The sequence below is a fragment of the Garra rufa genome, chromosome 23 (genome assembly GCF_049309525.1).
Source record: "Garra rufa chromosome 23, GarRuf1.0, whole genome shotgun sequence".
In the NCBI taxonomy this organism is placed as follows: domain Eukaryota; kingdom Metazoa; phylum Chordata; class Actinopteri; order Cypriniformes; family Cyprinidae; genus Garra; species Garra rufa.
In genome coordinates this window covers 9,853,922-9,866,611 of record NC_133383.1, presented here as the reverse complement: position 1 = coordinate 9,866,611, position 12,690 = coordinate 9,853,922, and the positions used below count along the sequence as shown (strand labels likewise).

Here is a 12,690-nt window from a genome sequence, read left to right as displayed (position 1 = left end):
CTGGCGGACGGTGACTTCGGTAAGGCGCTGTAACAGTTCATTCGTCTCCATGGAGAGAGAGCGCGCTGACCGATTCTGAAAAAAGAGTGAACAGAAAAAAAAGACGTCTTTTAGTGCGGGCAAATGCAAACACTTGTGTGTGATCTCTCATGCAGTTGCCCGCATTCTCCACCAGGTGTCACGGTTGAGAGATCACACAACAAGGCAGCTCAGTGTAAAGGCCCCGGAGGGTGGATTTTATTGAATACTTGTGGAAAATAAAAGGTGGTGAACGGTGCTCAGTGCGATCCAATCTGGTGCTTTAGTGAAGTTCTCGTGTCCGTGAAGGGGGTGTCCAGGCGTGCGTGCTGCGGCCGTCGGTCACTCGCTGCCCTCTGTGTGACAAAAGAGAGAACGTTAGCATCAGTGTGATCAGCGTGAGACGTGAGTCTGTCTGAATGAACGCAGCAGCAGCGTCTTATGCTGCGGGCTGATGAGCGGCAGCTGGGACCGATCGGCCGCTGACGAGGAGGTGCAGGTGCTGCGTGTTGGTTGCCAGGGCGACGCTGATGAGCCCAGAGACACTCGTCACAGCCTATAGACGAAGGTCCTGGGAGGCTGGGTGACACCAGCAGAGGATTAGGGCGCTCGGGCAGGGTGCGACTCGGAAACAGCTGTGACTTCACGTGGCTGAAACAGCTGTGACTTCACGTGGCTGGAACAGCTGTGACTTCACGTGGCTGGAACAGCTGTGACTTCACGTGGCTGGAACAGCTGTGAGTTGACTTGACCTGACTGGAACAGCTGTGACTTGACGTGACTGGAACAGCTGTGACTTGACGTGGCTGGAACAGCTGTGACTTGACGTGGCTGGAACAGCTGTGACTTGAAGTGGCGTGACTGGAACAGCTGTGAGTTGACTTGACTGAAACAGCTGTGACTTGACTTGACTGAAACAGCTGTGACTTGACGCGGCTGGAACAGCTGTGACTTGACGTGGCTGGAACAGCTGTGACTTGACGTGGCTGGAACAGCTGTGACTTGACGTGACTGGAACAGCTGTGATTTGACTTGGTGTGACTGGACCAGCTGTGACTTGACTTGGGGTGACTGGAACAGCTGTGACTTGACTTGACTGGAAAACCAGCTCCGCCATATTGTGAACGCGCACCGGCACATCCACCACTCCGAGAACGGGCGCTGCAGCCTTGAGAGTCTTGTGAGCGGTCGCCGCCACCTCGGGAACATTGTGAGCGGTTGCTGCGACCTCAGGAGCATAGTGAGCGGTTGCCGCCAACTCGGAAACATCGTGAGTAATCGCTTCCGCTTCGTGAGGATAGTGAGTGGACACCGCCAACTCGGGAACATCGCGAGCGGACACCGTCGCCACGGAAACTTTGTGAGCAGTCGCAACCACCTCGGGAACATTGTGAGCGGTCGCTGCCGCCTCAGGAGCATAGTGAGCAGTCGCCGCCAACTCGGGAAGATCGTGAGCGGTCGCCGCCGCTTCGTGAGGATAGTGAGTGGACACCGCCAACTCGGGAACATCGCGAGCGGACACCGTCGCCACGGAAACTTTGTGAGCAGTCGCAACCACCTCGGGAACATTGTGAGCGGTCGCTGCCGCCTCAGGAGCATAGTGAGCAGTCGCCGCCAACTCGGGAAGATCGTGAGCGGTCGCCGCCGCTTCGTGAGGATAGTGAGTGGACACCACCAACTTGAGAGGATTATGAGTGGGCACCGCCGCTTCGGAAGCCTAATGAGCGTGCACTGGCGCCTCGGGAGGAACGTGACCAGGCCCCACAGCCAACTCCACCCTGAAAGCAGAGCCCCCCAAGCCCAGAATCCGATTGTTATATTCGTCAATAGACTCCCCGGGGAGCCAGTGAGGCATACCAGACAGAAGGGTTCAGCCAGACCTGCCCCAAAAAATAAACACAAGGCAGGCCACCTCAGTCTTAGCCTGACGAGCCAAATCCACAAAGTCCCTGGCGTAATCCTCCAAACCCATCTTAGGAGCGTGCATTCTGTCACGAAATGCGCTGGGACATGTATTTAACATACAAAGATATTTTAAGTTGAGTATATCCAACAAGCAACATTTTGAAGTTCTACATTTAATTTGTAGAGTTTACACTGTTGTTGTGATGGCAAATTTGTCTCATTGTTGAAAATAAAGGTTCAAACTGATACAATGTCTTGGCTGTTATTGAATGCACACATGTATTACTAGGTGAACTGGATGCAATTAAACTGCAATTCATCGACTGGCCGCTAGAGACTGGCTGCAAAAGGGAGTCAGTCCCATAGACGCCCCATGTTAAAATGCCCATGTTTACAGCCTGGTTCAAAAAGTGGTTTCAGCATCCAGCTCCACCAACGTCCCGCCTCTTTGCCCATTTTCGTTTATCCGGGAGTGACGCGCAATGATGCGATTCCAAGATGGCGACGGTGAATCCAGCCAACTATAGGCTTAAAATGTTTTTACCCCATTTTTTACACCAAGTTAGTGTTGATGATGAACACTTACAGTGTTGTTTTAAATCTTTGCAAGTGTTGAAAAAGAAACACTATTTAAAGTGTTAGTTTAACTCTATTTAGTGTGGACCTATTTAAACACTGAAAAAGAGTTAATTTTTACACTGCGAGTGTGAATTTAACATTCTCAATTTTGCTGTGTATCCATCATATCAAAGGTCCAGAGAAGAAAATGATCATGTAATTATGCAGCATCAGATGGAGCGGTAGATGGGTTGTCCATTATCCAGAGACTGTATAAATAAAATCACAGTATGGAGACCAGAACAAACTCCTAACAGGAGGAGACTCACTCATGGCTAATGTGGCAGAGGATTATGACACACAATACTGCTTTCCTGCCATCAACTCATCATGTATCAAGGGAAAACGCTCCAGTTTTGAAAACAATATCATCTACATGTTTGTATTATTGCTGTCAGCTTGGACTGTGTTTCTAAACCTGCTGGTGATCATCTCCATCTCTCACTTCAAGAAGCTTCACACTCCAACCAACCTGATCATTCTCTCTCTGGCTGTGGCTGATATGCTTGTAGGACTTATTGTGATACCCATAGAGGGGATCAAGCAAATTGAGACATGTTGGTACTTCGGTGACACTAACTGTGGACTGTTTGTGATTATTGTTAGGTTGCTCCTTATTACATCTCTTAGTAATTTGGTTCTGATTGCTGTGGATCGCTATATGGCTGTGTGTCACCCTTTACTGTACCCACAGAAAATGACCACAACTAAAACTTTAATAAGCATCTGTCTCTGCTGGTTTTGCTGTTCAGTGTACATTATTTGGTTTGTAATAAGTAATGGATATTTCAATATGTCAGAAAGAACACTGTGTTACGGCCAGTGTATTGTTTTGATTACACCTGCTTGGAGATTCATTGATTTGATCATTTCCTTTTTATTTCCGTGTACTGTGATCATCACTGCATATGTGAGGATATTTTATGTTGTGCAACAGCAAGTGAAAGTTATTAACTCTCAAATTAATGGTATAAAATGTGTAATGGACGTTTCAGTGAAGAGGAGGACTGAGAGCAAAGCTGCTTTGACATTAGGAATCATTGTGACAGCTTATTTGCTTTGCTGGATTCCATTCTACATCTGTTCTCTAACAACAAACACAGCAATCTCTCCTACTACACTGACATTTCTAACATGGACCTTCCATATAAACTCAGGTCTGAATCCTATTGTCTATGCTTTGTTTTACCGCTGGTTCAAAATATCGGTTAAACATATTGTAACTTTTAGAATTTTTCAGCCAGCATCCTCTCTGACGGACATTTTTACAGAGAGTCATTCATAATATACGATGGGGATTTATTTGTTTTTACTTGTACAACCTCTGAGACCAATCCACAAAAATTACAGCACATGAAATCTATTCACATGTTCAGGTACAGGATTTATAAATAAAATACTCAACAATAACTTTATATTAAAATCTCAACCAAACTTTTGAAAATGGTAATTTACACACCCTTGTGTGTTTCCAAACCTGTATGAATTTAACAGTCTCTGTCAACCATTACTTACATTGTACAGAAAAAAAGATTCAAAGTAAATGGCTGATATGCTTTTTTGTTTCGAGGCAGCATTAATACCTCCCTGTTTAAGCTTCTATTCTAAAAGTTGTCTGAAACTTTGTATTACTAGCAGTTCTTGTGTTTATACAGTACACCTGAAAAGTAATAAAATTAAAACTGCTGCAACTGCTGCTGCAATGACTTCCTTAACACTGTATTTAGAAATAAATAATGAAAGCATATATGCAAGCAAGTCTATTGCTGTCAATTTGAATGATGCTTCCAGTTTTAAATGCCTGTCGATGGCCTTTAATTTTTAACCAGAAATATGCACAATGCTTTTATGTTCTGTTTTTCTTTTTTTCCCTGTTGGGAAATCCAGTCATTTTTAAATGTGTTTATTTTTAACTAATTTCCACCAAAAGTGAAGAAACATGTGAGAGGGGGAAAAATTCGTTTGAGGGACTATAAACTGCATACAATTCATTCCTAAACTTTCTACCACCCATTACTGGAAATAAAATTACTGGTTAATGGACTGATCTCAAAGTTTACACATGCTTTTGGTCTCATATCCATTACTACTGGTTATCACTGTGTCAATTACCATTTCAAGAGTGAATCCAGCATAAATACGTAATTTCTGAAACTTTGTAGAACAATTGTGTCTGGAAAACAAAAGTTTCCTTACGCATTCTGAATGGATTATAGCCTATTTGCGCACTCCCTTTATAATCAATAAAGCTGTCACTCAATCTCACAAGGCTCTGCTATAATCAACAAATCTATAAACTGCACAATTATTCTCTTATTTACAATGCATCCGCACTTTGTTTGTTATGCGATGATTCACAAAAATTACTTTGCTCAACACTGCTAAAAAATGTTGTAAATGTTAACTTCTGACACTTTGATTAAGGCTCCCTCAGAGTCTGAAATGCTCCCCGGGCACAACAGCAATTAGCCTGGCTATCGCCTGACCACGTTATGACTTCGTCATGATTCGTGGTCTGGGAACCACATGTTCATTTTCTCATATTTAAGGCGTGGTTTACGAATGCCCAGAGCCGTTTATTGGGCGATAAGAATGTCTATCAAATGCGCCTGTGCGTAGCTCATAGCCAATCGTTTCAACTATACCGGATGACGGATGTTTTTTCAAAATAAACTTGCGTTCTAAACTACTTAGAACACTATACAGTGTCTACACCGGACGCGACAGTTGCTGCGCCGCAACAGCTAAAGTCTGTCTACACTGGACGCGACAAGGCGACCGTTGCAAATCATTTAAACTTTGTGTGAGCACGTCATAAATAGAACGCGGCAGCAGATTACTGTCGAGCCGCGTCGCGCCGCATTCAGTGTAGACAGCATAATAGGTTCTAATGTCATTTGTCGCGTGTAGACACGAAAGATAACTTCGCGTCTGCTGCCATGCTGGATCCATAGTAACAAACTGCTTCGGTGAGTCGCATAGAATACGTCATCGTCTTGCTGCTCCCTCCCCGTTCTGTGATTGGTTCCCTATCTTAGGTGAAAATTAGGTCCATGGTTTCCAGACTGACTAGCAGCGTGAATAAAATCGCGCTGCGCAAGGCAGGATGGGGAAACCCAGGCTAAACAGCAATATGGTTGGCCACTGCTCCGGGTGGGTGTTCATGGTGCGTGTGTGTTCACTACTGTGTGTTTGCACTTGGATGGGTTAAATGCAGAACGTAAATTCCAAGTATGGGTCACCATACTTGGCCTCACTTCACCTCCTTTCCTTTCTATTGGCTTTTCCTTTCTATTAAATTTTTTTTAGATCAGCGCAAAAGACACTAAAAATACTCTGTCGGTTTTAGTCATAAAAATTAGAGATATACATCATTGGAAACTGTAAAGTGTGTACTTTTATTTGTGCATACTCACAAGAACAGCAGAAAGTTGTGCTTTTTTATTTAGAATAAAGAAAACAAACAGGGTGATTTCTGTTTTCTCTGTCTCCGCGAACTGCTTTTAGAAATGCGTCACTTAAATCATTCAAACTCGGTGAATACTCAGCACACAAACAGAAAAGTGGTATCTACTGAAAGCTTGAGATTTATGCTTTTAAAGGAAGTAAGTTTTATCAAAAACAAATAATCTGTGATAAATAAATCTATATGAAACCAAGTAGATGTCTAGTCTATCCAGTTCCAACTATCTATAATGTGACCGCGCCCACTAGCGACATTCCTTTAGATATGCAAATTAGCCATGTGCTACAAGCGCGGCAAGGACCGGAGTATCTGTACGTGAGGAAACTCCCACATCACCGCAACAAAGCAACATGACTTCAAGTTCATATTGGTTACAGTTTGTTTCTGAATGAAGATATGCTGTGAGGAATAAGATTTATATTTACCACAATCACAAAAAGGACGCGATGCAACGCAAACCCAGCAGGAGGAGACATTTACATGAGTAAGTATTACTTTCATTTTCCTACTAGCTTTCGCTGTTATTTACTTTGACAAAACGTGTACACATTTTACTTATTCCAAACTAAAATTCCTGACTTTATCAAATGAAACATTATGAAGTACATTTGATTGCATTGCATCTCTCACAATGCCAGGATATTTATAATGTTCTAGAAAAACGATGTGATTATGACTGTGAGATGCATTTATGATGATATGTTTATGAATATAGAATCATACTTATTTATTTTATTGTATAACAGTAGGGTGTAAAAGTGATATGAGTGCTTACACTGAATGTATGTTTACCTACATCACGTTTATTAGTAATAAACGATAATTATTAGTTTCTCAGATATTACATGTCCTTTTTTACATTAGTACAAATGCTAGAGTCTATGACTGTATACTGACAGATGATACTGATATGATTTTTGTTTTGTTTTTGTAGTGATCTCAAACCTGCTCAAAAGATGAATCCTGCCCTCTTTCCCTTGAGTCCCTTCAAATTGTTTTCCTCTGAGAGCACTAGAAACTTGAGATGCTCAACTACACTGATATTCTGGTGTAAAACAAGTTTTTGACTTTTTTTATTTTTTTTAAGTGCACACAAAATAGCAGGTAAGATTTACTTGTTTCATTTGTTGAACAGAATTCAGAAGAAGTTTTCAGAAATGCCACAAAGTCTGTGCACATCTGTGTGGTTAGATGAGGGAGCTCAATAATGTGTCTTTGACCTTCATTATGTATGTTTTGGTTATACAGTGTAGTAAATAAAATACAAATAATCTAAAACTCCATTCTCTGAATCTTCTCACATTGTTTCCTTACCTGCTATAGTCAAGTCAGTCATTGATGGGGCCATTAGGGAGGGCTCTTTTGTCTCTCGGGTGTGAATTGCTAAATATCCACGGGTCATTGCCACACCTATGAATAATCCCTTTCGATCACAAAACATGTTTTTATAAAATTTACATCAATATATTGTTTTCTCTGAACGAGTGAACGAGATAACTTTCACATCATTTGGTTGAAAAAATTCTAGCCTACGACATCCAATTATCAAAAGTCTTGTAAAGAAATGTCCTTTATGTGCTTCATGGCCTTATTTCAGTGACTTCAAAACTTTAGATTTTCAATAACCACGCATAAACGTAGTTTTATCAAAAACACAAACATGCACATTAATGTTGCTTGCATATTACTGTAGCCCAATATGTGCTGATTACGATGTAATCTGACTTTAACCATTCATATGTTTTTAAGATACTGAAAAAAGCACAAATGTCAGGGCATGTCAAAACTTCTTCAGGGCCCCAAAACACCCTCAGACCCCAGAGGGTTAAGCACAATGGGTGAATCTAAAATCGCCCCCTATATTCTCATTAACTATTCCCTACATTAGTCCACTTTTACAGTTCAAGGAGTGAATGAAAACGAGTGAGAGAAATCTGACACTGAGTTTACCAGAAAGACAGCCGCTTTGCATAGTTTGTGCTTGCTGTTAATAATAATCCTTCGAAACGGGCAAGCGGGCAGCTCAGGGAGTTAGATAGCTCTTGCGGTACTTTGACATTATACAACAATCGATCAGTGCAGTGTAAACAGCCAACACCTGGTTGTTTTATTTTAGACAATTTAGAAATCCTGTGTTGAACATGTCCTGGAAAGTGGCATGCCTGATCACCCTAGTTTAAATGTTCCAATTACAATTAAAATATTGATGGCAAATTTTAATTAATGTGATTTACTGGTACTTGCCACCGGTTTAGTGGTGTCCAAACTCTGTCCTGGATGACCACTGTCCTGCACTGTCTTAGCTCCAACTTACTAAAACACACCTACCTGGAAGTTTCTATGTTTAAGACTTTGATTAGCTGGTTCAGGTGTGTTTAATTGGCACTGAAGCTAAACTCTGCTGGACCTCCAAGAGCAAGATTGGACACCCCGATCTAGTACGAACATAACTATTCAAATCGTTAACTATTTAACTATTTGAGAGGCATTTACACATAAATATTGCATTATATATACTTTATGAATAACAGTATATAAAGGCTTCACGCACTATATAAATAGTGCTTCTCAAAAAAACGATTTCAATAGAGCATGATGCCAGCATGAGCTCTCCACATAAGTATCATTATGTGTGTCATGCAAAGCTGTAGAGTGTTCCAATCACTTAAGAATTTCCATGATGGTCGGAAGGCACGCTGCTTAGACATGCTATTAAACAGACTAGGGCTGTCCCCGAATAGTCGAAGATTCGATGCATCGATATGCGGAGCCTGATTCGACCACCGATCTCACAGTCGAATCTTCGCGGGTGAAACGAGCATCATACCATTTTGGCATTATGGGGGTGCTCAATGTCTAATTGCACACAGAACTACTGGTTTTGTACGGTTATATTACATTATATACAGCCTTTGATTATGATAATGCAGTAAAAACAAAAGTGAAAAGAAAGAAGCGTTCAATAAATATTTTTAACGTGTTTGTGAATAAATCTAACCACCCCTGTGACAGATTTAATTTTCACTTGCCCTGATCCATGATGAGATGCGGACCATCTTGATGGCAGGGAGGCGGCGATCACACCGAACGCGTTTTTGCAATTGGAGGCGCCTCTTTTGAATGGTTTTCTGATGGCAGTGAGCGTTCTGCGCTCTGTTTATGCGCCCCCCGCGCCTCGCGTTTTTGCAGGAGCGCTCTGAGCGCCTGAAGTTGAAAAAAAAAAAAATCAACTCTGAGCGGAAAAACGCCTAACGTCATTCGCGTTCTTTTCCATTGTCCAATCGAATGAATGGAGAGGCGGGACTTCTGTTGTGATGGCGAAAGTTTACCGTCACTTAAAAAGTCCGGAGACTGCAAGAAATGGAGGAGAAACCTTTGGTGTCTATCGTGGGTAACCAGGAGCTGTATTATTTAGGGTTTCTGCTAATATGACAGTTTACTTAACAGCAAAAAACTAAGATTTTAGAGCGTTCGCGCTATGATCCTTTGATTTGACTGACAGGACAGCTGTTTCGGTCGTTGCTTAGCAAAAAAGGCAGTGCTGTGCGCCTCGCGTTTTTAGAACTAAAAGACGCGTTCTGTGTTTTTATTTAAACCTAAATAAGTTCGTCTGTCAGTTGGCAGGCAGTTTTGGTCGCTTTATTAAAAGTTGTTGCTGTGTGCAGTGTGTGAAATAAAATAAAAACTGTTTTACCCTCCTGCTGACTAGTGTCGTGCCCCTCCCAACCCATTCACACACACACATAGGCCTAGATGATTCGACTATCGGTCGACTATAGAAAGATTCGAAAATTCTGATTCGACTGAGAAAATTCATAGTCGGGGACAGCCCTAAAACAGACAGTATCCAGTGTGTACATAACTAGAAGCCAAGTTGATATTAACTTTTTTCCAAGTACATTTGACCAATTCCAAACAACATCAGTCTTAATAACTGAAATCCATTTTGTACATAATACATTTATAAATCATAGGACCTTCATAGCCAACAACCAATCACTGCATCAGAGTGGGTTGGTCAGACTGATCCAAACACTGTATAAATGAAAGGAGAGTAAGGAGACCAGAACAAAGTCCTAACAGGAGGAGACTCAATCATGGCCTATGAGACAGAGGATCATGAGATTCAATACTGCTTTCCTGCCATCAACTCATCATGTATCAGGGGAAAACGCTCCAGTTTTGAACGTAATATCATCTATATGTTTGTATTATTGCTGTCAGCTTGGACTGTGTTTCTAAACCTGCTGGTGATCATCTCCATCTCTCACTTCAAGAAGCTTCACACTCCAACCAACCTGATCATTCTCTCTCTGGCTGTGGCTGATATGCTTGTAGGACTTATTGTGATACCCATAGAGGGCATCAAGCAAATTGAGACATGTTGGTACTTCGGTGACACTAATTGTGGCCTGTTTGTAATTATCGTTAGGTTGCTCCTCATTACATCTCTTAGTAATTTGGTTTTAATTGCTGTGGATCGCTATATGGCTGTGTGTCACCCTTTACTGTACCCACAGAAAATGACCACAACTAAAATTTTAATAAGCATCTGTCTCTGCTGGTTTTGCTGTTCAGCTTACATGATTTGGTTTGTAATAAGTAATGGATATTTCTATATGTCAGAAAGAACACTGTGTTACGGCCAGTGTATTGTTTTGATTACACCTGCTTGGAAATTTGTTGATTTGATCGTTTGCCTTTTATTTCCTTGTACTGTGATCATCACTGCATACTTGAGGATATTTTATGTTGTGCAGCGGCAAGTGAAAGTTATTAACTCTCAAATTAATGGTGTAAAATGCGTAATGGATGTTTCAGTGAAGAGTAAAACAGAGAGTAAAGCTGCTTTGACATTAGGAATCATTGTGACAGCTTATTTGCTTTGCTGGATTCCGTTCTTCATCTGTTCTCTAACAAAAAGCACAGCAATCTCTCCTACTACACTGACATTTCTAACATGGACCTTCTATATAAACTCAGGTCTGAATCCTATTGTCTATGCTTTGTTTTACCGCTGGTTTAAAGTATCAGTTAAACATATTATAACTCTTAGAATTTTAGAATCAGCATCCTCTATGACGGACATTTTTACAGATAATCATTCATAATATACGGTGGAAATTTATTCGTTTTATTTTTTGCTACATTTGTTTTTATTTAAAGCACAACCTCTGAAATAAATCACCAAAAACTACAGTTCATGAAATGTATTCACATGTTTAGGTACAGGAATTACACAAAATAATAATAAAAAAATTATATTAAAGGGATAATTCAACCAAACTTTTGAAAATGGTCTTCATTTGCTCACCCTTGTGTTGACCCAAACCTAGGGCTGTGCAATTAATCGAAATTCGGTTTCGATTTCGATTTCTGCTTCAAACGATCATGAAAATGCAGTAATCGAGATGAAACGATTATTGCGCACCATTCTGCCCTTTTACCAGTGGTGCGCTTTCGCTCCTCCATAAAAGCCAAATTTCACATGCAAATCAGCTAAATCATGTAAGGTGGCTTTCATAAAATGGGACGTGATAGATTTATTAATGTTTCTTTAATGTTGTGTTTTTAATAGCACGTAAGAAAACTTGCGCTGTCCTTTGCGCTCAGAGACGGAGCGGAACACAGACATGAAAGTTATCTTTTAGCTCAAGGTGCACGCCTAAACGGTCAAATACACGCAAAAATATTTCAAAATGAGGGGCTTGGTGATTATTCATGTAAACTCTTGTCAGTTATGTCTTAAATGAACAAACAGTTGAGAACGAAAATCCGTAATTAACAGTATAATGGGTCCGTGTGGTTAAAGCGGCAACACATAATATTCCTTTTGGTCTCTGTGCCTAATATGAATAAACGTAAAAATATGTTTTATACAAAAAAACATCACTCACTGCTCTTGAAGGACGTTTTTAGTTTTAATAAGAAACAAAGCATGTTTAACTATTAGAGTGAAGACATTGTTTTATTTTACATTCAAATTCAATTTATGTAGTATTGTTAGACTACTTTAGACTTGCATACAAGTATTCAGTATATTTAAAGTAGGGGTGGGCATAGATTAATTTTTTTTAATCTAGATTAATCTAGATTAAATCTTGGAATTAATCTAGATTAATCTAGATTAAAATGGCTAATTTGAATTCTGCTGAAGGCATTCAGAATATGTGTGCTACCCAAATAATGACTTAAAGTCTTTGAGAATGGATCATAAAGCTCATAAAGCTGTTCTATGATAATTTGTTGATGAAAATAAATTATGTTCAATTAGATGTACTTGTGTTTACTAACTAACAAACAATGAAATTATTTTTTCTACCTATTAGATTGTTTTTTTTAACGTCAACACCTACCCAGCCCATTACATGTTACACCGTACTTTTATTTTGACAGGTTGCCGTGAAGTTTCTGTGTCATACAGTATGATATGATGCTTGTTTTCTCAAATGAAACGTTAAAAGTGACACTCACAGCAGTTTGGGAGATTGAGTTTATCTTTTCATGTGAGATGAAAATGACAAAAATTACCGGGAGCGTCACGTGTGTTTCAGTATGCGTGTAGTAAAAGCTCGTCTCCGCAATGCATACATACAGCTAGGCAAACGGAACATATCGGATTCATATTAAAGCGGTCTTTTTGCATTTCAGTTTTCACATACACTAGTCCATATCGCAATTTG

The 12,690-nt window shown here is 40.5% G+C and overlaps 1 protein-coding gene and 1 pseudogene across 1 annotated transcript; both read left to right on the top strand.

Annotated features, from left to right (window-relative positions):
* Nucleotides 1–2,764: 2,764 nt before the first annotated feature.
* On the top strand, nt 2,765–3,826 carry LOC141298892 (trace amine-associated receptor 13c-like). The gene has a single exon (XM_073829205.1). It carries the CDS (start codon nt 2,813–2,815, stop codon nt 3,824–3,826), a length of 1,014 nt encoding a protein of 337 aa, XP_073685306.1. The 5' UTR covers nt 2,765–2,812.
* A 1,821-nt stretch (nt 3,827–5,647) lies between these two features.
* LOC141298891 (trace amine-associated receptor 13c-like) lies at nt 5,648–11,118 on the top strand (annotated as a pseudogene).
* Nucleotides 11,119–12,690: the final 1,572 nt, after the last annotated feature.